Source organism: Amblyomma mixtum, chromosome 9 (genome assembly GCF_055824585.1).
Source record: "Amblyomma mixtum isolate Tamu chromosome 9, ASM5582458v1, whole genome shotgun sequence".
Taxonomy (NCBI): Eukaryota; Metazoa; Arthropoda; class Arachnida; order Ixodida; family Ixodidae; genus Amblyomma; species Amblyomma mixtum.
Window position 1 is genome coordinate 83,464,106 of NC_143020.1, and position 27,712 is coordinate 83,491,817.

General features: G+C 48.2%; 2 protein-coding genes across 2 annotated transcripts; one reads left to right on the forward strand and one right to left on the reverse strand.

Annotated features, from left to right (window-relative positions):
* The first annotated feature begins 1,648 nt into the window (after positions 1-1,648).
* On the forward strand, positions 1,649-6,872 carry LOC149329912 (uncharacterized). Its single transcript, XM_089559320.1, has 4 exons — positions 1,649-1,912; positions 3,176-4,052; positions 4,957-5,251; positions 6,527-6,872. Exons 1-4 carry the CDS (start codon positions 1,649-1,651, stop codon positions 6,870-6,872), a joined length of 1,782 nt encoding a protein of 593 aa, XP_089415446.1.
* Positions 6,873-8,820: 1,948 nt separating this feature from the next.
* LOC149329913 (short-chain dehydrogenase/reductase family 9C member 7-like) lies at positions 8,821-18,330 on the reverse strand. The gene is made up of 5 exons (XM_089559687.1): positions 18,120-18,330; positions 15,471-15,677; positions 12,805-12,987; positions 10,637-10,769; positions 8,821-9,157 (listed from the first exon to the last, which is right to left on the reverse strand). Exons 1-5 carry the CDS (start codon positions 18,328-18,330, stop codon positions 8,821-8,823), a joined length of 1,071 nt encoding a protein of 356 aa, XP_089415813.1.
* Between the last annotated feature and the right edge of the window lie 9,382 nt (positions 18,331-27,712).

Consider the following 27,712-nt stretch of genomic DNA (forward strand, 5'->3'; position numbering starts at 1 on the left):
TCTGGCCGCGTCGTCGTCGGCGTTGTCGTCGTCGGTGTTGTCGTCGTCGGTGTTGTCGTCGTCGGTGTTGTCGTCGTCGGTGTTGTCGTCGTCGGTGTTGTCGTCGTCGGTGTTGTCGTCGGTGTTGTCGTCGTAGTTGAGGCATGGTCTCGAGTACTCGTCGATGGAGGATCTTTGTCATTGCGCTTAGAAGCAACCTCACCTCCAGAGGCTGCTTTATTTAGTTTAACCTTCGTGGGCTGGGGGAGCGTCCACGCACGGCGTAGCCTCGGCTAGGAGAAACAAAGCGCGGGGACGATGGCGACGGGGAACGTGATAGGCGGCTCGGCGATGAGTATTCTTCCCGACGTAAAAACTCCTCGATTTCGGCTGGTCGCTGGCCGGGTCGGGGTCGTGGAGCGTCGTAAGAGAACCCTCGGATGCCCATTCTCCTGTATGGACAGTGCCGGAGAATGTGACCGGCTTCTCCGCAGTGGAAGCGTTGTGGGCGGCGCTGGTCGGGTGTTCTCCACTCGACGCATTTCCTCAGCCGTGTACGATGCTCGTAGGACGGGCGAGTTGGGGCGAGAGGCCGGCGCTCCAGCGCAGCTGGCTAAGGGCGATAGGGGCTTGGGTCTCGTCGTCGAGGTACAGGACGGCGCACTGCTGCGGCGTAAGTCATGGCTGGAGGCTCCAGAGGCTGCGTGGTAGACTGGAGTCAGGTCTTCCGGCGAATAACTCAAAGGGCTGTCTTCACGACTTGCAGGGGTTGTCCGGTACCTGGAAAGCTACCCAGCACCTCCACCAGATGTCACGTTGTAGTGACGGCAGGCCAGCGGTGAGGAATACAGCAACAAGGCTTGCAAACGAAGCTATTTATTTGGGCGGACTTGCGCCCGCAAAAGAACTGCATCACTCGGCGGCGGCGTAAGCAACAAGCGTGCTCGTCAGTCGTCGAACTTCGAATGTCCGCCGCTCGCGGCATCGCTCAATTTAAAGGCGGCAAGGAAACTTCCAGATAACAGGACAACATCATCTACAGTAATCTAGAAAAACCTAGATGCAGCACTTCATGGCTGCGATCAATCGAGATTAGTCTGGTCGCTTCTCGCGCCACGAACAAAAGTGATAACAACCCTTTCCTGCAGCCTTGAGCGTGAACGAACAAACACTACAATGATACGTGGCAATATTGTGCCACGGTGGCTCAGTGGTTAGGGCGCATGGCTACTGAGCCCGAGCTCCCTGGCTCGAATCCGACCGCCGTGGCCGCGTTTCGATGGATGCGAAACGCAAAGGCGCCCGTGTGCTGTGCGATGTCAACGCATGTTAAATGTCTCCGGGTGGTCGAAATTATTCCGGAGCCCTCCACTACGGCACCTCTTTATCTTCTTTCACTCCCACCTTTCTCCCTTCCTTACGGCGCGGCTAGGATGTCGCCCAAGATATGAGGCAATCACTGTGCCATTTCCTTTCCTCAAAAACCAATTTTCAATTTTCAAAATGCGTGAGTACATCGATGTCGGCTGCGTCGAGGAAGCTTGGTAATCAGATGTGAATTTTATGGCGGGGAACATAGCTGACTACCGCCGTCTTGTTCGTCCAGGAGATGGACAAACATTGCAGCTCTGCCGGCTGCCTGAGCGCCGTCAAGGTCATCGCCGCCGCTATGGACGTTTCAGCCGACCCGTGCACAAACTTCTACGCGTTCGTGTGCGGTCATTGGAGTCCACTGGCCCCGTCCACGAGGAAGGCGTTCAGCAGGAGCGCCGCCGACCGGAACGTCTCGTACATGGCGTCACTGAGGAGCGACTACGTGGCCGCCGTAAACGACAGCCTCTGGAGGGTCGCGGCCGGGTCGACTCCGTATGACGAGCAGGTCAACCAGATGGGACAAGTGTACGCGTCTTGCCTGGCGTTTTTCGCCGACAGGGTGGGTGAAAGCGCGGAGCGTGGCACTGCCGCCGCTTTTCAGCAGGGCTTGTGAACTTGGCTCTGCGATTACTCTATTCTTGCAAAATCGGATGCGTGCTTTTTAAGTAGTTCAGGTGACCGTACTGCAGGCCGAATATGAAAAATAAAGTAATGCCAGTTTGAGCGAACAAAATCTACTAAGGAGGGCATTTACCTAGTGTTCCAGTATACACTCTAAACACAAAGGAGTTAAAAGGCACTAAGCTTTCCTCTAACGCACTTTTTTTTTAAAAATGGAGTGCGTTAAAGGACAGCCTTGTCCCTTTTTACTCCCATATAGGCCTATTCAGGTTCAGAGCGTACCGCTACCGCAACAGTTTTTAGGACGACCTAGCTTCGCGCGGATACTGAGCTCGTCCGCAGATAGTAGCACGTTTGAACTTACTGCTGCTGCATTTTCACTAACGGTATTGGGCTTGCATGTAACTGCCTATTTGCTTGCTGGACATCCACAACCTGCGCCCGGTGATGGGAATAATGGCGTGGCATCGCACTTTAGGCTCATCGTTACATAGCCTCGCACTGGCTTTGAGCTACGCGGTAGTAGATGGCTGCGGATCAGTTTAGATCAATAGACGCTCTTTAACGTAGATTGACATCGCAGAAGACGAGGGTATTTTTGCGTTTGGCCGTTATCGAAATGCGGCCGCCGCGGCCAGGATCCGATCCTGCGACTTTAGGCTCTGCAGCCGAGCGTCATAGCTACTAAACCATCGCGGCGGGTATTAAGTAGCAATAACTTTAGTGGTACAGAGCAACTTTGTGCTAAAACTCTCGTTTGAAGCAGTTCGTTGTTCTCGATGAAGAGGAGCCACTCTGCTGTTCGCTGGAGATGTTACGATAGCTGCCAAACTACGTTGCAGGCTGATGCATTTGAAGATGAGGAAGATAAAGTGAAATCCGCTTGCAAAAAAAAAAAGTTATGCTAAAAGATGTTTGTTTGTTTGTTTATTGGGGTTTAACGTCTCGAAGCAATTCAGGCTATGAGGGACGCCCTAGTGAAGGGCTCCGGAAATTTCGACCACCTGGGGTTCTTTAACGTGCACTGACATCGCACAGTACACGGGCCTCTAGAATTTCGCCTTCATAGAGGTCTGTGTACTGTGCGATATGAGTGCACGTTAATGAACCCCAGGTGGTCGAAATTTCCGCAGCCCTTCACTACGGCGTCCCTCATAGCATGAGTTGAGTCAGTAAGCCTGTGTTTTCTTTCTGGACGCAGCCGCTAAATCTGACCACCGCTTGGCGAGCGGCCAACATATTCACCGCCCTGTGGCTCCAGGCGAAGACGTTCCAGGAGTCATTTTTCCTGGCCATGACCCACTTGTTGAGCTTCCGTCTACTGTCCGCTCTGAACGTCACGTACGACGGCCAATTCATCGACATTTCTCCTGGCACCGCCATACTGCGTCACGTGAGCGCCGAGTTCCGTCACGTGATTGTGACGCGCGCCGTCAAGACGTTGCTGGACAGCAAAAACCACGGCAATGAGGGCGCACATCATCAACTGCTTGTAGATGAAAGCCCTGGAAACGGCAGTCGATATTTCGAGAATGTGGCGGACGCCATATTGAAAATCGACGACGTCATCTTCAACTTGGTGTCTAGTCCTCCTACTGCTCCGGTAGATGTTCCGATCCACAAGCTCGATTCGTCCCAGTGGAACTGGACGGCAGTGTTGGTGGCACAAGCTTCTAAAGAGCTGATGACCTTGCCACTGATGGCGCGTGTCACTAATCTCGATGGCGTGCAAGGCATCCTGGAAGCCCTTTCCCGCCAGAAGGACATGCTGGCGACCAAGGTATACTTGATGCTTGTACCACTTGCCGAGTTCTTCGCCCTCGAGGAGCGGGTTAAGGTCCACCGCCACCTGCCAGACGACGATGTTAAATACGAAGTCTGCATCACGGCATTGGAGACGATGTTAGGAGAAGTATATCGTCGCTGGATAGTGACCGAATTCGTCGGTTGGGAGGCAGCGGCCGATTTGAAACGCATGGTCTCCGGCGTGCTGACGGCTGCTAATATGCAGCTAGAAATATCCCAGGGTGCCGTCTTGGACTACGCGAAGATGGAATCAGCCAGCTATCCCATGCGAAGTGAGTGCATTGTAACAACTGTTTGATTGCTCTTGTTACCGTGCATGATGTCAGGATAGAGTTTCGAGGCAATAATATGGCTCAGGAAATCACTGAGGAGCGCTACACACACCAATGAAGGCCACATAATTCGTGTGTAAGCGTCATGGGTAGAACTGAAAGATGTGAGATCATACAGTGAACCATGAGGCTCTCCTGAAAGTGAAACTGTTTACAAGCAGTGCGGTCGGTCGGCCCTGTGTAGAGCGCGGCACTGTCTCCAGTCTGTGTCGCTCTTAAGCCACTTCCTTTATCCACATGTTTTTTTTTTAACGCGACAGCCGTAAACTTCTTGTTTGAGGCGAACCCCAGTCTCTATGGGACGGTAATTCCCTTTCGGTCGAAAGGGATGTGACGTCGCAACACTGGTAGCGACTCATGTTTGGTGTTGACGTTAGAGGTCACACGGTGGTTTGTGGAGTCTGAGGTCACACACCACAACTATTGCACAGTAGTGCATTAATGACGTCACCAAACAATCCATAATTGGTCGTGAGGGTCGTGGCGCCATTATGCCACGTAGTGCCTCTGAAGAAAGAAAAGCCAATGCGCTGGGAAGAAAAATGGTCTAGATGGGACTGCCTTATGTGTTGTAAGCATTGAGCACAACCTCTCGACCTCTGAGGAACCTTTCTACGACTTAGTTAAAGGGAGGCCTTGTGTGTACTGTGGCAAGAAATGAAGAAAAATAAAAATAAGCAAACTAAAGACCGTTTAAAAAAGGAAACAAAGAATAGTGTCTGCGTCTGCGAAGTGATATACAAAGAGGAGCCGATGCCGCTGTAGGGATCCATTAACGCTATCGCCGTCAGCCTTAAGGCGGAGCTTAAATGTTCCCCGAATTTCTTCTGCTCTCTCGTCACAGTGCTCCCACTTTCCAACGACACCAACCCTTCGTTCATGGCAGTCTATGAATCAGACTTCATTGCCAACGCTGTCCTGTTCATGGCCAGCGGGGGACGGCCTGGAAGGCCTTTACTGGACTTCGATGCGCTCTCCACTTCCTGGAGTGACGGTCAGGTTGCGGAACGCCTCCTAATTCCCGATTTCTACTACGCTCAAATGGGAGAGCACGTCCTCAACTACGGCACCCTCGGATACTACCTGGCCAGGCTGGCTTTCCAAGCTGGGTCTCCCTGGCCGCCATCTTTAAATAACAGGTATCTTTGAGTTTTACGTGCAGTGCTTTCGATTGTCAGTGTGGATGGAGCTGGGTGCGGAGTGGTGGGTTACAAGGCGTGGTGGTAGTGACGAAGGCACCACAGAACGCAGCCATGAAGAAACCCACGACGTGACTGCTATACGTGTTTGTAGGCCACGTGCGAGCACGATGGTTAACTTCCTCTATAGTCGTCTATAGGATATAGAAGACTGTATATCCTGTCTCATATTCTGTATTTTACATCCTCCATAGTCCTTTATATGGTCCTCTATAGGACCGATTCCGCAGGTCATGCCACCACACATTCAACTCTATAAAGCTAATTTCAGCTAAGAGGAGGAAACGTATCAATCACAAGGATATAGTAATTTCGCCAGAACAAACACCGATGCATCAACGCTTACATACCTGACACGGTTACTCTCTTCTTAGCGTTTATTCTTTTCCTTTTCATCACAGGGTTAGGCTACTGACACTGTTAAAACCTTGGAGATCTTTCTTTCTTTCTTTCTTTCTTTCTTTCTTTCTTTCTTTCTTTCTTTCTTTCTTTCTTTCTTTCTTTCTTTCTTTCTTTCTTTCTTTCTTTCTTTCTTTCTTTCTTTCTCTCTTTCTTTATTTCTTTATTTCTTTCTTTCTTTCTTTCTTTCTTTCTTTCTTTCTTTCTTTCTCTCTTTCTTTCTTACTTTCTTTCTTTTTTTCTTTTTTTTATGGGAGTTTAACGTCCGGAAGCGACTCAGGCTAAGAGGGACCAGATCTACTTACTATTATCTCTGACAACACGATAGCGTAAGAGCCTCCTCGTGAGCTGCCATGCATGACTGCAGCTGATAGGTTTATTCCGGTGACAGCAACCTTCTCGTATTTCCCTTCACTCCCCTAGGAGGGGACAGGGTGTCTTCCCTCTCTCCACACTGCCACCTGCCAACCATAGCATTTGGCAGGACATAGTTCGCTCTTCCGCGTACCAACCCTGGCAGGTGCAAGTATGTGGGACCACCGACTTTTCGTCGCAAGGGGGCTTTTATGATATCGCGTAATGAGCATCCTCTTAATGATGATGATGATACTTTACAGGACGCCGTGAGTGCCTTTATTGAAAAATTGTGCTGTGACCACACATTTGGACCCGTAACTGCAGCCTGATTGATTTTGGCAGTGAGTGTACTGCTATATTTAGTAAGCATCCCACTGCCGATAGACGTGGTAGATACCTTGTTCAGAGCACCATGCCTGCCATTAGTGAAGCATTTTTTTTGCGACCGGCGCTTCAAAGCTCAGGCTGGGACTTGGCCGAGCACATCCACTGCCTGGCCTCTTACGCGAGAGACGCTTCACGACTCGACTTCACCGGAGACGAACCCTGGTGGCAGGAGGTGGTCCAGGTGCGGTGGGCTTCCGAGATCTCCTTCAGGGCGTCTGTGCTGCGAGAATCGCGGGTGGGCAAACAGATGGCGCTCGCGCAGCTCTTCTACCTCCGCTTGGGCCACACGTTCTGCGCGGTGCCCGGAGGTGGCGCTGGACGAACCTCGGCGACAACGGCGCTACGGGTGGCCGCCATGACTTTGCCGACGTTTTCTCGGACGTTTGGATGCCCCGTCATGGTGGGCATTGGATGCTGACGCTATGGGTGTGGCGAAATGGTAGACTGATGCGTGCAGAGCTACATCTGATGCGTTTGTTTCTTTTTAAAAATTTTTTTTACCTGCTAAGTGATGCGAACGAATCAGAACTTCGCAATTGCCTAAAGTGTTGCTTCTCAATCCTGATCTGTTACATAATATGTGCTGCGTGCTATTATAGAAAGCCACAGGGATATTTAAGGCGGCAAATGCTTCGTTACTGGAAATTTACGTCGTGTAAAGATCTGCGGGTGGGCACTTGAAAGTGAAATATACTGCTTTGACAGCGTTGATTGAAATAGCATGTGTTGAATAAAAATGCGGCGCAGAATCTCTCACACTTGGGCCAACGCATATATCACTGAACATCAGGAAACCAACAGCGGTGCACCAATGCTGCCTTTAATGCACCACCATTGATCGTTTCACTCACCACACTCGTTCATTTTAACCTATACTCGCAGGCTTGTTGGACTTAAGTATCCTGTTCCTGTCTACTATCTGCGCTGTTAGCTTTAGAATGAAAGACCAACAATCCCAAGCTGCTGCTCTCGATAATCACAGAGTATGATAGTTAATTTTTTTTTCTGTGCGGCTTTTTTTGTGTGATATTTATTGCGAGCTTCCTTGAGCAAGATAGATGCAGTGTACTGAAAACACAAACTTGCCGTGAGAGTAATTTAGTGCAACCAGTGCATGAAAGGCGATTAAAGTTTAAGAAAGTGGACAGCAGTTCGACCAATCAGCGAGTACTGTATGATATGGTCCCCTTACATTACTACACAATAAAGACACCGCTGTACAACACTTTGATCTATCGCCTGCAGATTGTACCAAGTCTTCGAGCTGGTCACATTACAGGGTCTGCACTAGCACTGAGTTGTTATATGCAGACGATCTGTTAAGATGTATGCTGGGTTGAATGCTTGGATTTAAGCGTTTGTAATTTAGCACAGGCTGTTTTTTTCTGTAAGATAAATGGCAGGGTTATGGGTCATAGTCTTGTGTTTGCGCCATTAGCATGTGCGAGAAGGAGCCCGTAAGGCGAATTATTCACCTGCAGAACAAACACAGTTGATCCAATCCACGCTGGTTCATGACAATTACGCTATGGTCTATGACACTTTTGTAAGAAATCTCACTTTGTGCAGCCAGAAGGCTGGGCAGCATTTTTGTTTCCTTCTTGAATTCCCGCCTTAAACCACGGGTGTAGAGTAAGTTCATTTCTTCATTTGAAAGCTTCATTCAACTTCCAAAAAAAAAATTGGAGAAGACAGTTAAGCACTGCCCTAAGAGTGCGACGCGGTAGCGCAATGGGTTAATTTCTTCATATGAATAATTGGTCATTCTCTACTTTACCTCAGTACATCCCTGTGAGTCTTCATACCCCTCCAAGCGCAGTGGCGCAGAGATTAAGCAATGCGCTACTGCCTTCCGATGGCAAGTGCTTCCAGCGGTGGGCCCTGTGCGGCCCAGGTTGCTCTTCGCGAGAGACAAACCATAAATTTAACTGCCACCTGCCACGTTAGACGGTCTGCTTACTATCCGATCGGCAAGTTTTGATCACGTCGCAAGGTCACCGGTCTTAGGAGGTTGCTCTCTGAGCCCCACCTTCCAGAGTCATCCTCGTAAATTTTTGCTCACAACACCCACGCCGACAACGCCAAAACCGGATTTGCTGAAGAACCGGGCCTTTAACGCTGTCACGTTACAAACGTCATTCCCTCCATGTACGATCACCCCAGAACTGCACCAGAGTGGGGTATATTTTCTTCTTCCAAAGTCTTCACATTCCAGTTTTAAACAAGAATACGACGTGCTCAGTCATGCATCGCACTTTATATAGCTCTCGGTGGTGGTGGTAATTCTAGATGAGCACTCTGCGCGATGAGATTTCGATCTTTCGGGGCTCTTCACGTCGAGCTAAGAGGTGAGAGGTTTCGCTGTACTATTTCTTTCGCGTAAGCGCGGCCAGTCTGCGCGCTGCATCGATAGCCTCGTCAACCATCTCTGTAGGCCCGATGTCGTACAGCCAGCGCATGACGTTGTTCCGGAGACCACCGGGCTTGTACGATGAGCGGGGAAGTCGTTCCCGAACGGCCAGCTTCATGGCGTCCACTGCTTCTTGCGGCTGGTCTCTCGTGATGAGAGAGTGGAGCACCCGCGCCGAGTGCTTGGACCTCGCGACGGACCGCTCGCTGATGGCGCTGCGGATGCTTTCCGGTAGCAGGGCGACATCGCGGTCGAAGGTCTTCTCCATGTTTGTGTGGTCCATCATTCGTGTTCTGCAAGACGATGAACATGACGCGCGTAATTAAAAGGCGACATATATTCTAGTACGAATTAAAGAGTGCATTTTGCAAATGCCTAAAGCATACGTCGGGCCAGACCTCAGCCATCACACAGATGGCAAGGACTATAACACGAATGCAAGTTGCCGTGAGTCCAAAGCCGGAAACAGCACCAGTGTTCCGAAGCAGCAGATAGGAGGGCAGTGCTAGCCAACGTCCTGAACTGTATGGCTCCAGAGATGCCATGTTAGCCCAGAAACACTGCCGACCATCTGATCGAGTAAAGGGTGTAGCGGGTTCTTTGTACCTGACATAGACTATACGCAAACGCGGTCTGCAGCACAGGCAGGTTGACAGGTCCGTATTTTATTGTTTTAACAATGGCGTTAATGCGAAATATGAGGTGCATCCATGGACCTGGCTGAAAGCTTCAAGTTTCGCGCTATATCCTCTTTTTCATAGCTTCCGCGCTCCTCCTGAAGATTGTGCGCAAAGCTATTCGCACAAAGTGAAAGTTTTCAAATCGACGTTCCCATAGATTGAGTCGTTATATAACTTGTTGAAAGGTCTGCATGGTGAAGGTGCTTTTTTGGCCAAAGGTTCGTGTTTTGTTATTGTTTTCGTTTGACACTTTGTCAATCTGCACCAACACAGGTGTTTGTTTTCTGAGAGTAGATTTAAGACGCCGTTAAATTGCCGCATCGTGGTCACAGTTCTCAACCGACAAGTCAGATCGCATGCAGATTGATCACTTTCGCGTCCTTTTCCCTCTCTGCAGGCTCCTGGGACGACCGTTTCTTTGTTCTTCGAGTCAATAGAGAGGCTCATCTCTTCCAGCTCTCTGCGCCGTTGTGTGCGAAATCACTACTTAACGGGGTCGCACCCAACCAAGAATATTGTGGCGTCTCTAATATTGAGGGTGCCGAAATAGAATATGGCCGCTACTGCTTTTCGAACTCGCGGCGGGGCGTGTAATGCTTAAGGTTAAACTGCAGCACACACGCACTGTGCATTGCACATCGTCATCTTCATCAACTTCCATATGCTGTGCGAACACATCAGATCAGAGTTTAACCTGAGTCTAAATATCACCGCCAGACTTGCCGACGACCCAGAAAAGCAAAACTATCAACCAGCCTGGCCAAACACATGCATTCGCACGGCTACTCAATTAAACTACTTTCAACCCCACCAGTTTTTTTCTCTTTGAAGTGAAACATACTTTTCTCGAGTTAAGAGCCAGTTTAACTATTTGTCGTGTTTCCTCTAAGGATGACAAACTGCAAAGTCTCCTTTAAAACGCGATGAAGGTTTAGTGCTTACTTGTTTTCTAAGTATTGCGTGATGGTCGATTAAACAACCTGATTACAGCACTCCATTACTGCGCGGAGGTCAAATTTTCTAGCATGAGCTTTAAGATGAAAAGAGCGAAATCGCCAGCATCACAAAGAATACTGCAAGCAGCGAGCAAACCTGTAGGCTACGGGCTCAACCGTGCACACGTGGATTCCTCTATTGAAGTACTGGCGGCGAAGACCGTCGGCGAGCGTGGTGCAGGCGCTCTTGGACATGCAGTAGGCAAGGCATTCAGGCAGCGTCATCCGACCTGGGCACAAAAAGAGATCCGAAACTTTGGCTTTATGTTCTGATTGAGGTTTTTACCGCCTCTTCAGGGCTAAAGACGTTTCATTAATTAATTATTAATTAATGAATTAATTGATTGATTGAAGGGAGCCATGAAAGGAAGGAATGAGTGTTCAACGTACAAACTGAACTTTTCCGCATACACAAAACCTGCTTGCTTGTTCACATTTAGTCATTTTTGCTTAAGACTCACTCGCCTTATTAAGATTAGTTTGTTTGGTCTATTGGGGTTTAACGTTCCGAAGCGAGTCAGGCTATGAGGGACGCCGTAGTGAAGGGCTCCGGAAATTTCGACCACCTGGGGTTCTTTAACCTGCACTCACATCGCACAGTACACGGGCCTCTAGCATTTCGGCTCCATCGAAATGCAGCCTTCTTAGGATTAGCCATTTAGGACGCGCAATCGGCTGCATGAAGGACCTTCTCAGCAACCTTCGTAGCTTTGCTTGTTTCCTTATCCCTGAGAAAGGGGGGGGGGGGGGGGGGGGGTCGGGTAAAGTGGTAGGCTAGAGGAGACAAGGCGCTCTGCCTGCCTTACTAATGAGCTCTTTCGCTCTGTGGTGGTTGCCTGAGAAAGGGCTGTTTCATAACCGAGCTGCTGGCAGCGTTGGCGCTTTTCAAGGGTGTGCGGGCAGCCGCATAATCCTGCGAAGTAAAGACAAAGGCCCACCGTTCAAGCTTCTAGCACGAAGCAGTGAACAAGGCTGAGAAAAGATGTTTAAATGGCTTCGCGGGCAACACACTCGAGTCAGAGGGTACGCCCAGGATTCATTTAGGGTCAGAGTCTTTGATTAGGATATCGCAAAAACCATCTCTGAAGGAAACAATTTACGACGGAGTTTTGAAGCAACGTAAGATCTCTAACTGGTGAGGACCTTGTCTCATGTTAACGAGATTGTAATCATAGTTTTGAGGTATGCGATCGATTACATCGGGATTTTAAGCTATAATAGCACTTGTGACCTTGGCGGTGCAGCTACACGCGTAATTATCATGTTTACGATCAGGTGTGGCGCACTGAAGTTCATATGCGATCGGTTGGAAACCCTGAGCTTGCAGTTTTTAATCTAATCATTATTTACACAAAAGAACATGTGAGGTGGATTTACATTCAAAGAAAAAAGGAGGCAGCTCTGCGCTTTAAGAAAGAGACCTTTAAGTTCATCAATACAGGCATATACACGAAGGGCAGTAATGCAAGGTTGTAGCAGGCGAATCAAGATATAGCACATAATATTACAACAAGACTGAACGACTGAAGAATACAAGGTTTTACGATTAGTAGAAAGTTAGGAGACAAAAGGTAGGTTTAGGTTGAAGGGCTTGTAAGTAGCAAGGAAGGTTGGCGGACGTTGAGGCAGGTCGTTGTTAAAAGCTTTGAGTTTTTTCCGACCAAGAGGCTTCTTAACCAGAGAAGAAACAGATAAGTTTACCAATATCCATCAAGAGAAAAGTAAAAAGCAGCTTCACACTACCGGTACACACCTATGGGGCAGAAACTTGGAGGCTAACCGAAAAGGGTTCAGCTTAAGTTATGGACAATGCGGCGAGCCATGTAAAGAATAATGATAGGTGTAACGTTAGGAGACCGGTAGCGGGCCCAGTGGAAGAGGGAACAAACGCGGGTTAGTGACATTCTAGTCGAAACCAAGATGAAGAAATGGGCTTGGGCAGGGCATGTAATGTGAAGGCTGGTCCTTAAAGGGTGCAGAAGAAAGTTAGGTGGGCGGTTAAGATTGACAAGTTTGCGGGGATACGATGGCTGCAGCTGGCAGAGGACAGGGCTAACTGGAGAGACATGGGAGATGCCTTTGCTCTGCATTTTTCGCAGTCAGGTTGATAATGATGATGATGATGATGAGAAACGATTAGAAGGAGCCTGTTCCGCATAGTAGTACTCTGGCACCACGGTAATGTAAGAACGCTAGCCTTACCGGGTTTATAGCTCGCTCACTGGTAACAGTACGCAAATGCAGGAAGTAGCTGAAGGTACAAACCCATGATGCTGGTGACGAGCACCAGCCTGCCGCGAGCCTTCTTGAGCAGCGGCAGGAAGGTGGTGCAGACCGAGAGGACACCGAACGTGTTGACGTCGAAAACGGAGCGTACCCGACTCAGGGGCTGCCACTCGATGTAACCTACGCAGCCTACTCCGGCGTTGGCAACCACGGCCCACAGCTCTGCATGAACGGAAGAAGACACAGAGGCGCCGGCTACAGTCGTGTTTCATTGCGTCCACTGACCTGACATGTGGCAAGGCCGGAGTGACAAGAAATACATGCAGGTTTTTAACGAAACGTTGCTTGTCGGGGGAAAAACCACCAGCAGCGCTGACTTTCGTGGAGCACAGGCGCTGATCATAAGTGTGCATTCTGTGTAGCATTCAGTTGGACCAGCAGTCTGCGATTTTCGGAAGATACAAAAATACGTAGGTATATTTGAGGTGGTGAGTTACACCTAGATACACCTCAGCCCTTTTTGTTCACCAGACCGGTCTGCAGGTAAATCTAAGAGACCAAAAATTATGGGCTCAATAAAACTTTCAATGAACGATTGAATGAAAGAACGAATGTTTAAATCAATCAATCTGTCAATGGTTGGTTGGTTTATGGGGTTTAACGTCCCAAAGCGACTCGGGCTATGAGGGACGCCGTAGTGGAGGGCTCCGGAAATTTCGACCATCTGGGGTTCTTTAACGTGCACTGACATCGCACAGTACAGGAGCCTCGAATTTCTCCTCCAAAGAAATACAGCCGCCGCGGCCGGGATCGAACCCGCGTCTTTCGGGTCAGCAGCCGAGCACCATAACCACTGAGCCACCACGGCGGCGCAATCAATCAATCAATCAATCAATCAATCAATCAATCAATCAATCAATCAATCAATCAATCAATCAATCAATCAATCAATCAATCAATCAATCAATCAATCAATCAATCAATCAATCAATCAATCAATCAATCAATCAATCAATCAATCAATCAATCAATCAATCAATCATTCAATCAATCAATCAATCAATCAGTCAATCAATCAATCAAAGAATAATTCAGTAACAAACTAAGCTGGCTAAAACAAACATTTTTCTTATTTAGCAACATATCCCAATAGTGCACAGCGATAGGTCTGGCCTTGGTAACTTTCGAGCTGAATGGGCCACGAACAAATGTGCGAAAGAATAGCGGCAAAGATAATAATGGCATAGATGGTCTTGCAGCGGTCGCGCGAACCATGTACTGTCACTGAAACGAAAACTAGCGGGAAGCTAGCACCATCATGTACCGTTGCTTGCCAATCATCCATCGTGTTCTGCACAGTGGCTGCATTTTAAGCTGCAGAGCTATACTCTAGTGCCTGTTGCTTACGTGCTCGAAAACACTCTGATAAGTTGTGTGAGCACTTTTTCCAGCCCTAACGTCTTTTTCATTGTATGTCTGTCGAGAACGGTCTCAAAGTCTCAAAAGCACATGCCGAAGTCCACTTTGATATCCTGAAAAGCCATTTGGAATAATGAAAGAAACCGCACATACCAAAAAATTTTGGACAAAACCATTTTTGTGCTGGAAACCCTTTATGGACGCATTTTTTTTCCCTATAATGCAAGGTATCACTATATCAATCAAGATATGCTCGCATCACCCGACGGCAGTCTTGCATTTTTTTTCTATTAACGTTTTGTTATCGTCAAAGCCGTTCCCGATTGTTTTTTTTATGGCAGTCGTAACTGTTCGATGCGATAGATGTAAACAGTTTAAAAGAAAGATTTTGCTACATATCAGAAGTATAGACCATTACCTTCAATGTTTACATAACAGTGTCTTACAGTTTTTAAATTTTCAAAACTTTGTCCCAGAATGTTGGACATGATCACTTGTCACCTTTCATCGACAGCTGCACTGCCCTTGTCACAACAGCCGTAGTAGCGATTCAGGAGTACGGTACAAAGCCGCAAAGCTGCCCGTTCGTCTAATGCGCTTACCTCCCACGGAACTCTTGAACGTTATGAAGTGTTCCGATTAATGGCGCTTATAAGGTGTCCAGAGGAGCGCAGGGAAGAGTGAATTAGATATCATTGTGTACAGCAGGGGTTCTCAAACGTTTTTGCTTGGAGGAACCCCAAAAGCCTTCAATAAGTTCCAGGGAACCCCCCACCCCGCTTTCACTTACCAGCAATGTTGTCGAGTGCATTTTTGCAAAGAGAGAGTTGCAAAAGTTAAATGTTTATTGCACCGATTAATACGAATACTAATGTGATGGGTGGTACTGCTTCCCTTTTGAGAGCAAGCCAAAGCATGGCTCAGCAGCACTCAGAGCCAGTCTCATATCAGCTGCCGGGTCAGGGCCAGTGAGGGTTCTCGCGGAACACAAGAAGACAGCCCGCGGAACCCCTGTGTTCCGTGGAACCCAGTTTGAGAACCCCTGGTGTACAGTATGGGCTGCTGCTGACGATAGTAATGATGGATAACTGTGCCCATAAAATCATATGAAAACCGTCATCTCATGCCCGTGACTTCTGTACACAATACGACTGCCTCGTCAAGCTGCGATTCAAAATGGCAGCGGCGGGAAGGGTCTGTCACAACCGCTGTCTATAAATGCCTCAACCTGGCCATCAACACAGCAACGGGTGACCAGCGCTGCCAGCCATTTTAAAGACCCGTACTTCTGTCGCCAAGGGTGTCCTGCACGCTTCGAAATGCTTCAGCAACGTCCTCCTCTTTCGTCACGTCCATCTGCATCACTTGGATGTTCGTGGACCTCTTGAGCACTTTGGGACCATCAGCATTTTCATCCAGGCAACCAGCGAAGACGAAGAACCCTTCTTCGGCCAACTGCGTAGCCAACATGTGTCCGAATCCGGTGTCGCATCCTGCACAGTAAAAGATACTATCTTTGAATGAACAAGGCCACAGTGAGCGCATATGTGACACCTCTTGACGTACTATCAGCAACGAATGAAACGCGAACAAGAAAACTGAGGTGGCAACACAAACATACCAACGTATTAGCTCCTGTATTGGAAATACAAGCGCGGTTGAGCAACACTTCTAAAGAAGAGTCTTCATGCCTTCAAAATTAAAATAGCAGGAGCTAGTGTTCAGCTTCCCCTGGCTAAGAGCTACTTATTTTGCAGTGCGTGGTTCAGTTGTCTTGTTCGAGTTTCATTTCTTGGTGATAGTACATATCTTTGATGTGCGTTATAAAATAGTTCTGGACTTTCTTGTGTCGGGCATGTGACCGCACTTTGCTATGCGTAAATATTCAAGGTCCGTTCGATGATGCCCATGAAAAGGTGGGGCCTATGATAAGAAGTTGCGTTCACGTGTTCGAGGTACGCGCATTGGCGAGAACGAAATTCTTAAAGAAGTGAGGAAGCGGCGGAGAGAACGGGGCACGGTGCCGCCGCGGTGGCTCAGTGGCTATGGTGCTCGGCTGCTGTCCCAAAAGACGCGGGTTCGATCCCGGCCGCGGCGGCTGGAATTTCTTTGGAGGAGAAATTCTAGAGGCCCGTGTACTGTGCGATGTCAGTGCACGTTAAAGAACCCCAGGTGGTCGAAATTTCCGGAGCCCTTCACTACGGCGTCTCTCATAGCCTCAGTCGCTTTGGGACGTTAAACCCCATAAACCAAACCAAACCAGAACGGGGCACGGTGGTTTTCGGTAACGGCCTGTCTGCGAGCGGTTTTCTTGCTCTGATTGACAGAACTAACAGATACGAAGTGATTACGCATACGAAGTGAGTATTTCAGTGCGACCGGAATCCAATTTGAAGAAGACGTAACGCAAGAACAAAACGGGTGAGAAGGGGAATTTTCTATGAGGTAGATATTTTCTTGAGGCGCCGCGAAAAAAAATTAACAAATGGCGCATTTACATTGGCCGCCATTTCTATTTCACAGACAAGAGATTTTCATCAACTGAAGTCCGCGAATTCCGACAAGAGAGTTTGTCTTCAGAAATTTGTTTGTGAACGCATTTTTTCATATACCGTAAGATTCCACTATAATCAATATATCTGCAGATCTACCCTAAGCAGGCTTGCATTTTCTTTCTATCAACAACCTTGCTATAGGCAAAAACGTTCCTCACTGGTTTTAAATGGAAGTGTTGTCAACTCGACGCGAGCGATGGACACACTTCGAAAGAAAGATTTTGCTGCGCATTCGGAAGAACGGATCATTACCTCCATTGTCATAACAGTAACATACAAAATTCCACAATTGCCTCACAATTAAAACTGGTGCTGAAGAATTCTTCACTTGATATTTCTCAGTGTAGAGATCATTAAGAGAAAAACGTCTACGTCGCAGACCTCAAAAAACACCGAAACAGCTACCAAGGACAAAAGAAAGAAATATTTTATAAACGCTAATGAGAGCCAGAATTACAATTTTGTGCTCTTCTTTAATAGTTTGCGGGAGTCTTCAATAAAAATGACAAAAGCCGAACTAGACAACACTGATCCTCACAGCTGTAGGTTGCTCGTAATCTCCGAGCTTATGTTACAAATATAAATTTTTGTTATCACCATCAATTGCACCAATACGCTTCTGATTCTCAGTTGTATTAAAATGCAAGGAAGTCTATCAGTGCTTAGATAACAAGAGTGTTTTGGTGCTCCAAACACTGAAAAAACCAAGTATTTTTAAAATAATGTACAGACGATTACGATAGTCGGTAATGAGAAGTCTGAGCGCAGCTCTTCCCACGTCATTTTTCATGTACCGTAAGATTCCACTATAATCAATATATCTGCAGATCTACCCTTCGGTAGCCTTCGTTTGCTGCCAGGTTCGATGTCATCATATCTTCTATGCCTTTGTAATCGATTTTATGTTGTATGTTCTGGTTTTTTCTCTGTTCGCTATCCGCTTCTTTTGTCATTTTTATCAATATGTTTGTCATTTGTCATTTTTATCAATATGTTTGTCATTTGTCATTTTTATCAATATGTTTGTACCCCACTCCTGCCTAAGGCCTGTAACACAGGCCGGCAGTATTTGCTAAATAAATAAATAAATAGTCACCTGCCAAGGCTGACAGGTGGCGTGCTACGCTGCTAACCACCTTCCGAGAACTTCCCGTGGCAGCCACCTTCAGGTTGTCCATTCCTTCGCTTTTGCATTGGCAGATGGCGTTTTGCTCTGCTACCACCTGCCAACACGTTAACTGTCGCGCGCCTCTCAGGTGGCGTGCTACGCCGACTACACCGACCACGCCAACAACTACAACGCGGAACACAAGAACGGGTACCTAGGATCGGTGCTCTAAATAGGTTTTGAAACCTGGATGAAACAAACAGCCTTCTCACCTGTAATGAGGACGCACTTTCCTTTGGGATCAACGTTTCCATTAAAGAGGGCTCGGTGAGCATACCACAGCAACCAATATCCTGTAGTGACCGTTATCAGGAGCAACCCCACGTTGGTCGCCAAATACAGGAGCCAAGGTATCCGCAGCGCGAGGAACCACATCAACGCAGCCGCCACACAAGTTAACCGAGCCGCGGTCAGGTTGTACATTTCTAGAGCTCCGAGGTGTTGGACGCAAGCCGGAGTGGGATGCAGTGACGAAAAGAAAGCGCATTTTTGTGGGGCCGGCAAAAGTAATCTCTAATGTACTGATGTAAAAGAGTTGGAAAGCCAGAAGGGGGCTGAATTCTGGAATAAAAACAGAATACAAAGAAGATGAGGTGACGTCTGAAGAGGAGGTCGCTTTCAACACCATGGCAGACCAGTATGAACTGTCCCACTGACGGGCGAACATGTTTGGCACGCACAGCGCAACCCAGTGAGAAGCTTCCTAGAAGAAGTTATCAGCTTTTTGAGCGGAGCAACGAATTTTAATTTTTATTGTTGGCAAGGCAGGTTCAGCGACTAGAGACAGCGCGGTCGGCTATGGAATACTTAATCGTTGCTTTGTCTAGCCTTCATGCTAGGACAACAAAAGCAAGGAGGAAATAAGTAATTAAGCTTTGTCGCATAGAGTGGAATGGGTCGGCGGAGTACAATGCCCACAATGCCTTTTGAAAGTCGGTGTATGCATGGAGTGCTGACACGCATACTTAGGTGTAAACGCCGTTTAAATGGCGCATGCCTTCTTAAAAATGTAAGCAGCACTGAGCTAGAAGTAGTTAGGTGGCGTGACGACGTTTCCAATGGCGAGAAACATTGGTTGCCGCTCTGCTAATCCGTACCGAGATGACGCTACTCTGAGTTGCCTCATCTGCGCCCGCTGTCAGGGCCTTTATTACATTGCTTCGTTTAGATGGTGCTGTGAAATGTGACGTTGCCGCTCTGATTTACACGTCCCAAGGCCATAACATTAATATTTCACCGCACTTATACCATCTTTGAACGTCTTACTTAGAATAGCCAGCGAGTAAGGTGATTTTAAGCACAAAATTACCGTTGATAATAGGTTCCGAAAGCACCGTCGAACGGCGCTTCTGCTCCTGATGGCAGCGTCACCTCCTGCCGAAAAATAGAATGTGGCGATACCTACTACGCGCTTTCTTCTTTCGCTACCTCATTTCAGCTCGCTTTCGTGCATGTGCAGGGCCCTAGCTCCGCGTATGGGGCACGTCGTAATGTATACGTCTGCAGTGCGACTTCAAAAGTTTTGCCAGCCTGACAGCCATTTTTCGAAAGATTAAGATTGATTAAGATTAGAGATGAAAAGCTCGTTGATCACGTGTGCTCTGTCGAGCAGACGATTATCAAAGACGAAGCCCGACTGAGCGGGAAATGCGTGTCGTATATCAGACCTATATCGTTTACGACTTGACATTAAGGTAAATCTGTCACGTTCACCGCTGTCGAACACCATTGTCGTTGGTCACCGTTGTTTTGCTACGACATCCTTGTAGAAGTAATCGTGTTGTATCGGCGACGAAAGTTTACGGTAGCCGCTACGGTGGCTCTGTGGTTATGGCGCTCGGCTGCTGACCTGAAAGATGCGGGTTCTACGCTAACCGCGGCAGTCGCATTTCGATGAAGCCGAAATCCTAGAGGCCCGTGCACTATGCGATGTCAGTGCACGTTAAGGAAACCCAGGGGTCAAATTTTTTCGAGCCCTCCACTACGGCGTCCTTCATAGCCTGAGTCGCTTTGGGACGTTGAACCCACATAAACCAAACCGGAAGTTTACGGCGAACGAAAAAGAAAATTCTCCATGACCTATTATCTGCTGAAAAACCTGTGAAGGAACGAGACACGCGTGCCTCATCCGTTAGAACATCACTGGCTGAGTTGTCCGCCAGGTAGCCGAGCTTTAAGCACAGCGAGGCTAGGCGTACTGAACGTCTCATTTATTTCAGTTCTCACGCCATGCTTGCACTTGAGCTTTCTGTGAATATTGGCCTTACAGACGTAGAGTTTGCTGCACCAGCGCGCTGTTCAGTGTGAGTGTTGCTGAACCGCAGGCGGGCTGTGGAGTTATGCGCGGGCGTAAACACACGCTCGAGCATTTTTAACATGTTTCATGTCCGGAAACTCGAGCAAAATCTTTCGTCTTAATTCTCGCTCTGTACGCTTTCACGAAATATTGTGGTAGAGGTGCAGAAATGTTCACCGTGTCAAGGGACATGTCGCTGAATATTTGTAGAGGCACGTTTGGGAAGGCAGTTCCCCTAAAAATGACTAGTGGTTTAACTCTGTTACACAGAGTGGTGGAGTGATAGCTGTTCAGAAGAGCAAGGTTCCGGGCTAGTTGGTAATTCATTTAAAAGGAAGAAACAGCGCGAACAAACACGGACACACTAAAAAACGACACACACACGAGCGCTGACTCACAACTCACAACTGTGGTAAAAATTTACCGGTACGTCGACGACTATCTAGTTCTTTTAAATTACAGCCACGAATCTTTTACCTCAGCAGTATCGCAGGCCCTTTCCTTATTTGAACGATGCATTCCTCTCCCTTTGACGCATGAAACACCCAACGAGCAGTCAATCAGATTTCTTGACCTGAGCCTCCGATTTTCTGATAACCACACCTGCTGGTCTTACCAACCTAGAGGCAAGAAGGCATTCCTGCTATTTGCACCAGCCCACACAAAACTTGTTAAGCGTGGCATAGTAAAACCGCGCTTCCAAAACGCGCTGCAAAAATCATGTGAGCATTTCTTCCTGGACAGCTTCAATAACCAGACCGATAGCCTTTTAGCAGCAGACTACCCTTTACATCTGCTAGTCTCCGTAGCTGGCTCCATGATCAAGAAGTCCTGGCAGCACATCGAACCTGATACTTCAAACAATGAGCGCAGATATATTGTTGTAAAGCCCTACCTCCACACAGTCAGTCATCGTCTAAAAAAAGTCGCACAGCGCGCCGGCGTGGATGTCGTCTTCATGGCTCGCAACAAGCTTTTCGCCCTCTGTTCCAACCCCCAGGGTGCAGGGTGACACACACTGACCAATATGTCCCCTGTGATTCAGGAATAATTTACTCGGTGCCAGTGTCATGTGGGAAGAGGTACATCGTGTTGTATCCTTTCTTGTTTCAGTTTCGTTTCTTTCAGTGTACATATCGCCATCGTCATTCAATATGATTTCCTATATAAGTGGCTTGACTGTGACGAATAAAGGAGAGTGTTTCTGCATACTGCGCTTGCGTGGTCCCGTGTCATGCGTCTGGTCTGAACCAGACACCACATATTGGCGACGAGGATGAACCGCCTACGGGGCAAGGCGACACGGAGCCCTTGCAGCCACGATCTCATCGGCGGCCAGGAGTAGCGCAAGAACGCCGGAGGTGCGCAAGAACGCCGGAGGTGCGCAGGAACGCCGGAGGAGCGCAGGAACGCCGGAGGAGCGCAAGAACGCCGGAGGAGCGCAAGAACGCCGGAGGAGCGCAAGAACGCCGGAGGAGCGCAAGAACGCCGGAGGAGCGCAAGAACGACGGAGGAGCGCAAGAACGACGGAGGAGCGCAAGAACGACGGAGAAGCGCAAGAACGACGGAGGAGCGCAAGAACGACGGAGGAGCGCAAGAACGACGGAGGAGCGCAAGAACGACGGAGGAGCGCAAGGACGCCGGAGGAGCGCAAGAACGCAGATAAGTGAAATTTGCTCACACCACATATTGCGAGAATCAGTATCGGAGCCATGTCACTCGGGTGTTTCCCAGCACCACCCCCTTTCTTGCCTGCACCCGGTGACCCGGCTGTGCCTTGGCAGCAGTGGAAACGCGTATTCCTGAATTTCCTGGAGGCCATTGGCGGCGATGAACTGAAGCCGAAGCGTTGCAAGGCAATTCTGCTAAACTCGTTCGGGGTTGAAGGCCAGCGAATATTCTACAGCATCCTTGCACAAGGAGCAGACGTGACTGCGGACGCCAAGGCCGAGGACAAGGGGGACAAGAAGGAAGAGGTGGACCAGTTCAAGGACGCGCTTGCTGCACTGGATACGCATTTCGCGAGCGCTACGAATGATTTGGTGGAGCGGCGCCGGTTTCGCCAAAGACAACTGCCTGGTGAGACATTTCAAGCATTTACAAACAGTCTTCGGGACCTTGCGTTTACTTGCAATTTTGGCAGTGCTACCGATAGTATGATTCGAGACCAATTACTGGAAGGCACTTCGTCACGAACAACACGTGAACGCATGCTTTATGAAGGGTCTTCGCTTACATTGCAGCGTGCTGTTGACATCGGGAAGCAAATTGAGCAAACACAACAAGAGCTCGGGGAATTCGCGCATAGCACTGTGAACAAGATTCAAGATGTGCGAAAAAGGTCAGACTCTGAGTAAGGAAGTTGCTACAGGTGCGGCTCGTCATCGCATATGGCTAACTCGACTGCATGTCCGGCGAGGAACAAGCGTTGCCACTCTTGTGGAAAAATTGGTCACTTTTCAAGCATGTGCAAATCGAAGAAAAAGAAATATGCCGTTCGAAAGCCCGAGAAGGCCAACGCCGTCACGGTACTTCAAATCGGTGACCGTAATGCGTCGGCGAAGGATATTCGAGCCAACATTTCTATCGGGAAGATAAGATTGTCGTTGATTGTCGACACAGGCGCTACGGTTTCTTTGCTCAGTGAAGAGCACTACCACAAATATCTAGCCGACACGTACTCATTACGACCGCCGACTGCCAATTTGTGCAACTATTCCGGAGAACAAATCAAGTTAAGCGGTTGCTTTCTTGATGACGTATCTTACAAGGGAAACAGAGCCAGTGTGCTTTTTCATGTCACAACCAAGGGCACTTCGCTGCTGGGGCTTGATGCCGTTCGGAGCCTGGGAATCACTATCAACGGCTCAACCTTGAATTGCTGCCAGGTGACATGCCCTGATTCACTGCCTTCAGAATTTACGCACCAGTTTGCGCACTTGTTCACAGAACAGTTAGGACATGTGAAAGGCTTTGTTCACCATGTTAACTGTCGTTCATCTGTGAAACCAGTCGTTGCGAAACTCCGACGCCTGCCGCTCACGCTACGGCAACAGGTATCGGTAGAGATACAACGCCTGCTGGCCGAAGATATAATTGAACCTGTCGACGCATCGGAGTGGATTTCACCGATCGTCGTCGTGAGGAAGAAGGACGGTTCAATTAGGTTGTGTGTGGACCTACGTGAAGTGAACAAGGCAGTAATTGCCGATGCTTTTCCTCTTCCTCATACAGAGGAATTACTTCATGAACTAGCTGGAGGAACGTGCTTCTCAAAGCTCGACTTAGCGTCGGCATACCACCAGCTAGAACTGACTCCGGAAAGTCGGGGACTAACCACCTTTATCACACACGAAGGATTGTTTCGTTTTAAGAGAGTGTGTTTTGGCCTTGCATCTGCCCCTTCAGCCTTTCAGAGAATGATGCAGCATATTTTGAAATATTGTAAAGGCGTACTTTGTTACATTGATGATGTGATTGTGTGGGGCAAGACACGTGAGGAGCACCACAAGAATCTACACCAGGTGCTAAAACGCATTGGTGATTCAGGTTTGAAGCTCAACCAGAAATGCACATTTGCTGTTTCAGAACTATCCTTTTTAGGGCATACGGTGAGCTCAAAAGGGCTCACACCATTGCAGTCTAAGGTTGACGCTATTGTCAAAGTGCCTGCTCCTCACGATGTTGCCACTTTGAGGTCATTTTTGGGTCTCGCTGGTTACTATGCTCGATTTGTGCCGCGATTTGCTGATCTCGTCGAGCCGCTTAGAAGGCTCCTGCGGTCTGGTCAACAGTTCACGTGGGATGATGCGGCTGAGCGTAGCTTCCAGCTTGTTAAGACAGCTTTGTCTTCAAGCCCAGTCATACAAATGTTTAACCCAGACCTTGATGTAATTGTTACGACAGATGCTTCTGATAAGGGTCTGGGAGCCGTTCTTCAGCAACGCGATGGTGACAGCGTACGCACGGTGGCCTTCGCATCACGTGCCCTGACTCCTGCTGAGCGGAAGTACTCCGCTGGGGAACGGGAGGCCCTTGCTTGTCTCTTCGCGTGCGAGCGCTGGCACGTCTACTTGTGGGGTAGAAAATTTTTGTTACGTACGGACCACCAGGCACTGGTGACGTTACTTTCAGCTGCCGGTACAGGACGCCGACCTTTGCGTATATCCAGATGGTCAGCTCGACTTTTGTACTATAACTTCGACGTAGAGTACCAAAAGGGATCGCAAAATGTCGTGGCCGATGCGCTTTCACGCCTACCTCTTGACTGTGATTCGCAGCAGACGATGCAGGAAGAAATTGTGTCCGTTGTATCAGAGTGCCTAACAAAGGAACGGCTGCAGGTGGCCACTGCTGCAGACAGCACACTGCAACAGGTTGTTGTGCACGTGGTACATGGTTGGGCGCCTAGAAAAGCTTTGCCAGCAGAAGTAATGCCGTACTTTAACGTGCGGGAAGAGCTTTCTTTCGTTGATGGCCTTTTGATGCGCGGCGAGCAGGTAGTTGTTCCGAGTGAATTAACCTCGCTCCTGGTTGGTTTTGCGCACGAAGGTCACCCAGGAATTGTGAGGACGAAGCAGAGACTACGTGATCTTTACTGGTGGCCGCGTTTGAATAAACAGGTAGAAGAAGCAATTCATTTTTGTCATATCTGCCAGGCCGCGGACAAGTCCGCTAAACCGTCGTTTGCACCGCTGCAGCCGTTGACGTTTACAGCGCTACCATGGCAGAAGCTAGCAATGGATATAGTGGGACCGATTGACTGGGCCCCTTCAAAGTGTAGGTACATGATATCGCTGATCGATTATCATTCCAAGTGGCCTGAGGTTGCCTTTTCATCTACAGTAACGTCACAGAGTGTGGTCGATTTTTGCAGACTGTGTTCAGCCGAGAAGGCTATCCGGAAGAAATTGTCACAGATAATGGGCCTCAGTTTCGATCGCAAATGTTTGAAACATTCTTGAGAGAGAGGGGTATTGCGCATCGTTGTTCTTCTCTGTACTATCCACAGGGAAACGGCGCGATTGAACGTTTTAATCGCGTGCTGAAAGATTTCATGCAGGTTGCCCGATTGGAACAGCGGCCCCTCCAGGCTGCTGTGGTTGACTATCTCGGCATATATAGGTCCACGCCGCATGCGACAACGGGTGTGTCGCCAGCTAAGTTGCTCCACGGGCGTCAGCCAAGGACAAGACTCAATACAGTGGGTTTGCCGACAAGAGAGAGTGTCCATGCCGGTTCGAATGTTCCTGCTAGGGTTAAGGCGAAGCAGATGTATGCAAAACAGTATACGGACAGGAGGCGAGGTGCGAAAAGACCAGCCTTTAGAGTAGGGGACTTCGTTCGTGTACGCAAGCCAGCAGGCGGTGGGAAAGCGTCGGTAAATTACATGGGACCTTTCAAGATTGTCGGCAGAAAAGGCAAAAATAGCTTTTTGATGAGCGACGGTCGTTGCTGGAACGCGTCTAAACTAGTTCGGGTTCCCTGCAATCAATCGCAGACAATAGAACAATGGGCATGGGAATTGCCTCATCACTACTCGGCTACCGCTGGGCCTGAAAGCCGCGCAGGCGCTGAACAGGGTGAATTGTTGCGATTGCCGGAAACAAGGGCTGAAGTTACTGAAGAAGTGGTTGCTCCTTTAGAAGATTCGGTGGAGCAACCTTTGCGTCGAAGCACTAGGGTACGCCGACCTGTAGAAAGATTTGGGTTTTCTTTACCTGAACAATAAGTGTTTAGTTCGTGTTATTTTGGTTGTTGTAAATTACTATGTTGTATTTTCAAGCGGGAGGCGATGTTGTATCCTTTCTTGTTTCAGTTTCGTTTCTTTCAGTGTACATATCGCCATCGTCATTCAATATGATTTCCTATATAAGTGGCTTGACTGTGACGAATAAAGGAGAGTGTTTCTGCATACTGCGCTTGCGTGGTCCCGTGTCATGCGTCTGGTCTGAACCAGACACCACACATTGGTCAAACAGGAAGGTGTATCAATATCAGACTCTAAGAACATCAAAACAATGTTAAAAGTATAGCCATTTCGTGGCGCCTGGCTAAGCACTGTAAGAAGTGCAAGAGTGGAGAAGACACCCCTGAAGGAATCTGCACCCCTGACTTTAATCGTTGCACCAATATTGGGCGAGGACGAGATAGGTTGACGAGGGAAATCGTTGAAGCCTTGAAAATCCATTATGCCGGTCAAGAATGCGTCAGTACTCCATCCCTCTCCTTGTAAAAAAAAAATAGCTAGATTTTCTGGGTGGCTTGAAAAATACCTAAGGTTTCTGGTGCGCCACACACAGCTTATTAATTCACGGAATCCTCGTTGGTACTGCTTTCATCTTGCTTTTAGTTCCACACCCCCTTTTGGGCACGTTTTTTTTAACTTTTACCTCTTCACGTTTTCATATTTTTTATATTTTTATGTTTTTACCCATACAATTTTGTCTGTGGCCTTCATAGTGTTTACCAATCCCCGCCCTTTTGGGTATTTTTTCATTGTATTTTGTTATTGTTACCTACCTGACCACCGTTTCCCGGCCCTTTACACCGTCTTTTTATCGCTTATAACTTTCTTTTGTTCCCTGTTGTGTTTTTTGCCATCTTGCGATGCGACCATACTGATTGCCGGTTATCGCTGCAGCAGCCCTGTTACTCACCCCCTCATGTTTTCTATTTAAGCGTCTTTCCACCAGAATAAAAATTCAGTTGTGAGTCAGCGCTCGTGTGTGTGTCGTTTCTTCGTGTGTCCGTGTTTGTTCGCGCTGTTTCTTCCTTTTGATAGCAGTTCTTCCTTCTACTGTGATTTTGCTATTTTGGTTTGGCCCAGGTCAAGTTTGAGGTCCCCATAGTATTAAGTACATACAAATAAGCCTGGATATCGACTTTGGTCTAAATATGAGGTCATGTTTTTGGGGTGGGATGGGCCAAATTTGGAAATGACCCAGTCCGAATTTGGGAGCCACCGCAAGAAAAATGCTGCTCAAGACAGACGGAACGCAAGAGCCAATAGAAATCCCTCTCCTCTGTATGAATAATCAGTTCGGGAATGGATTATTTATACATAGGAGAGGGATTTGTATTGGGGGTCACCATCATGTTGGCCATAGTCAAGTAGGCCTGGATATAGATTTTGGTTCAAATTGGAAAGTCAGGTTTCAGAGGTAGGGTGGGCCAAATTTGGAAATGACCCAGTACAAATTTGGGGGTGACCTTCGGGTTGGCCATAGTCAAATTAGCCTGGATGTCGATTTTGGTTTAAGTCCAAGAAGGTGTAATCAGGGGGTGCGGAGGGCCAACTTTTAGACGGGCCCGGGTGAAATTTGGAGGCCACCATTGTATTGGTCATAGTTAAAAGGACCTGGATATCGATGTTAGTCCAAATCCATGAGGACTATATCCAAAAGGGCTATATTCCGGGTGTGGGCCAATGTTTGTAGCGACTAGGGCCGATTTAAGGACACAATCGTATCGGCTATAGACAAAGTATGCTTCGGCATCTGACTTAAG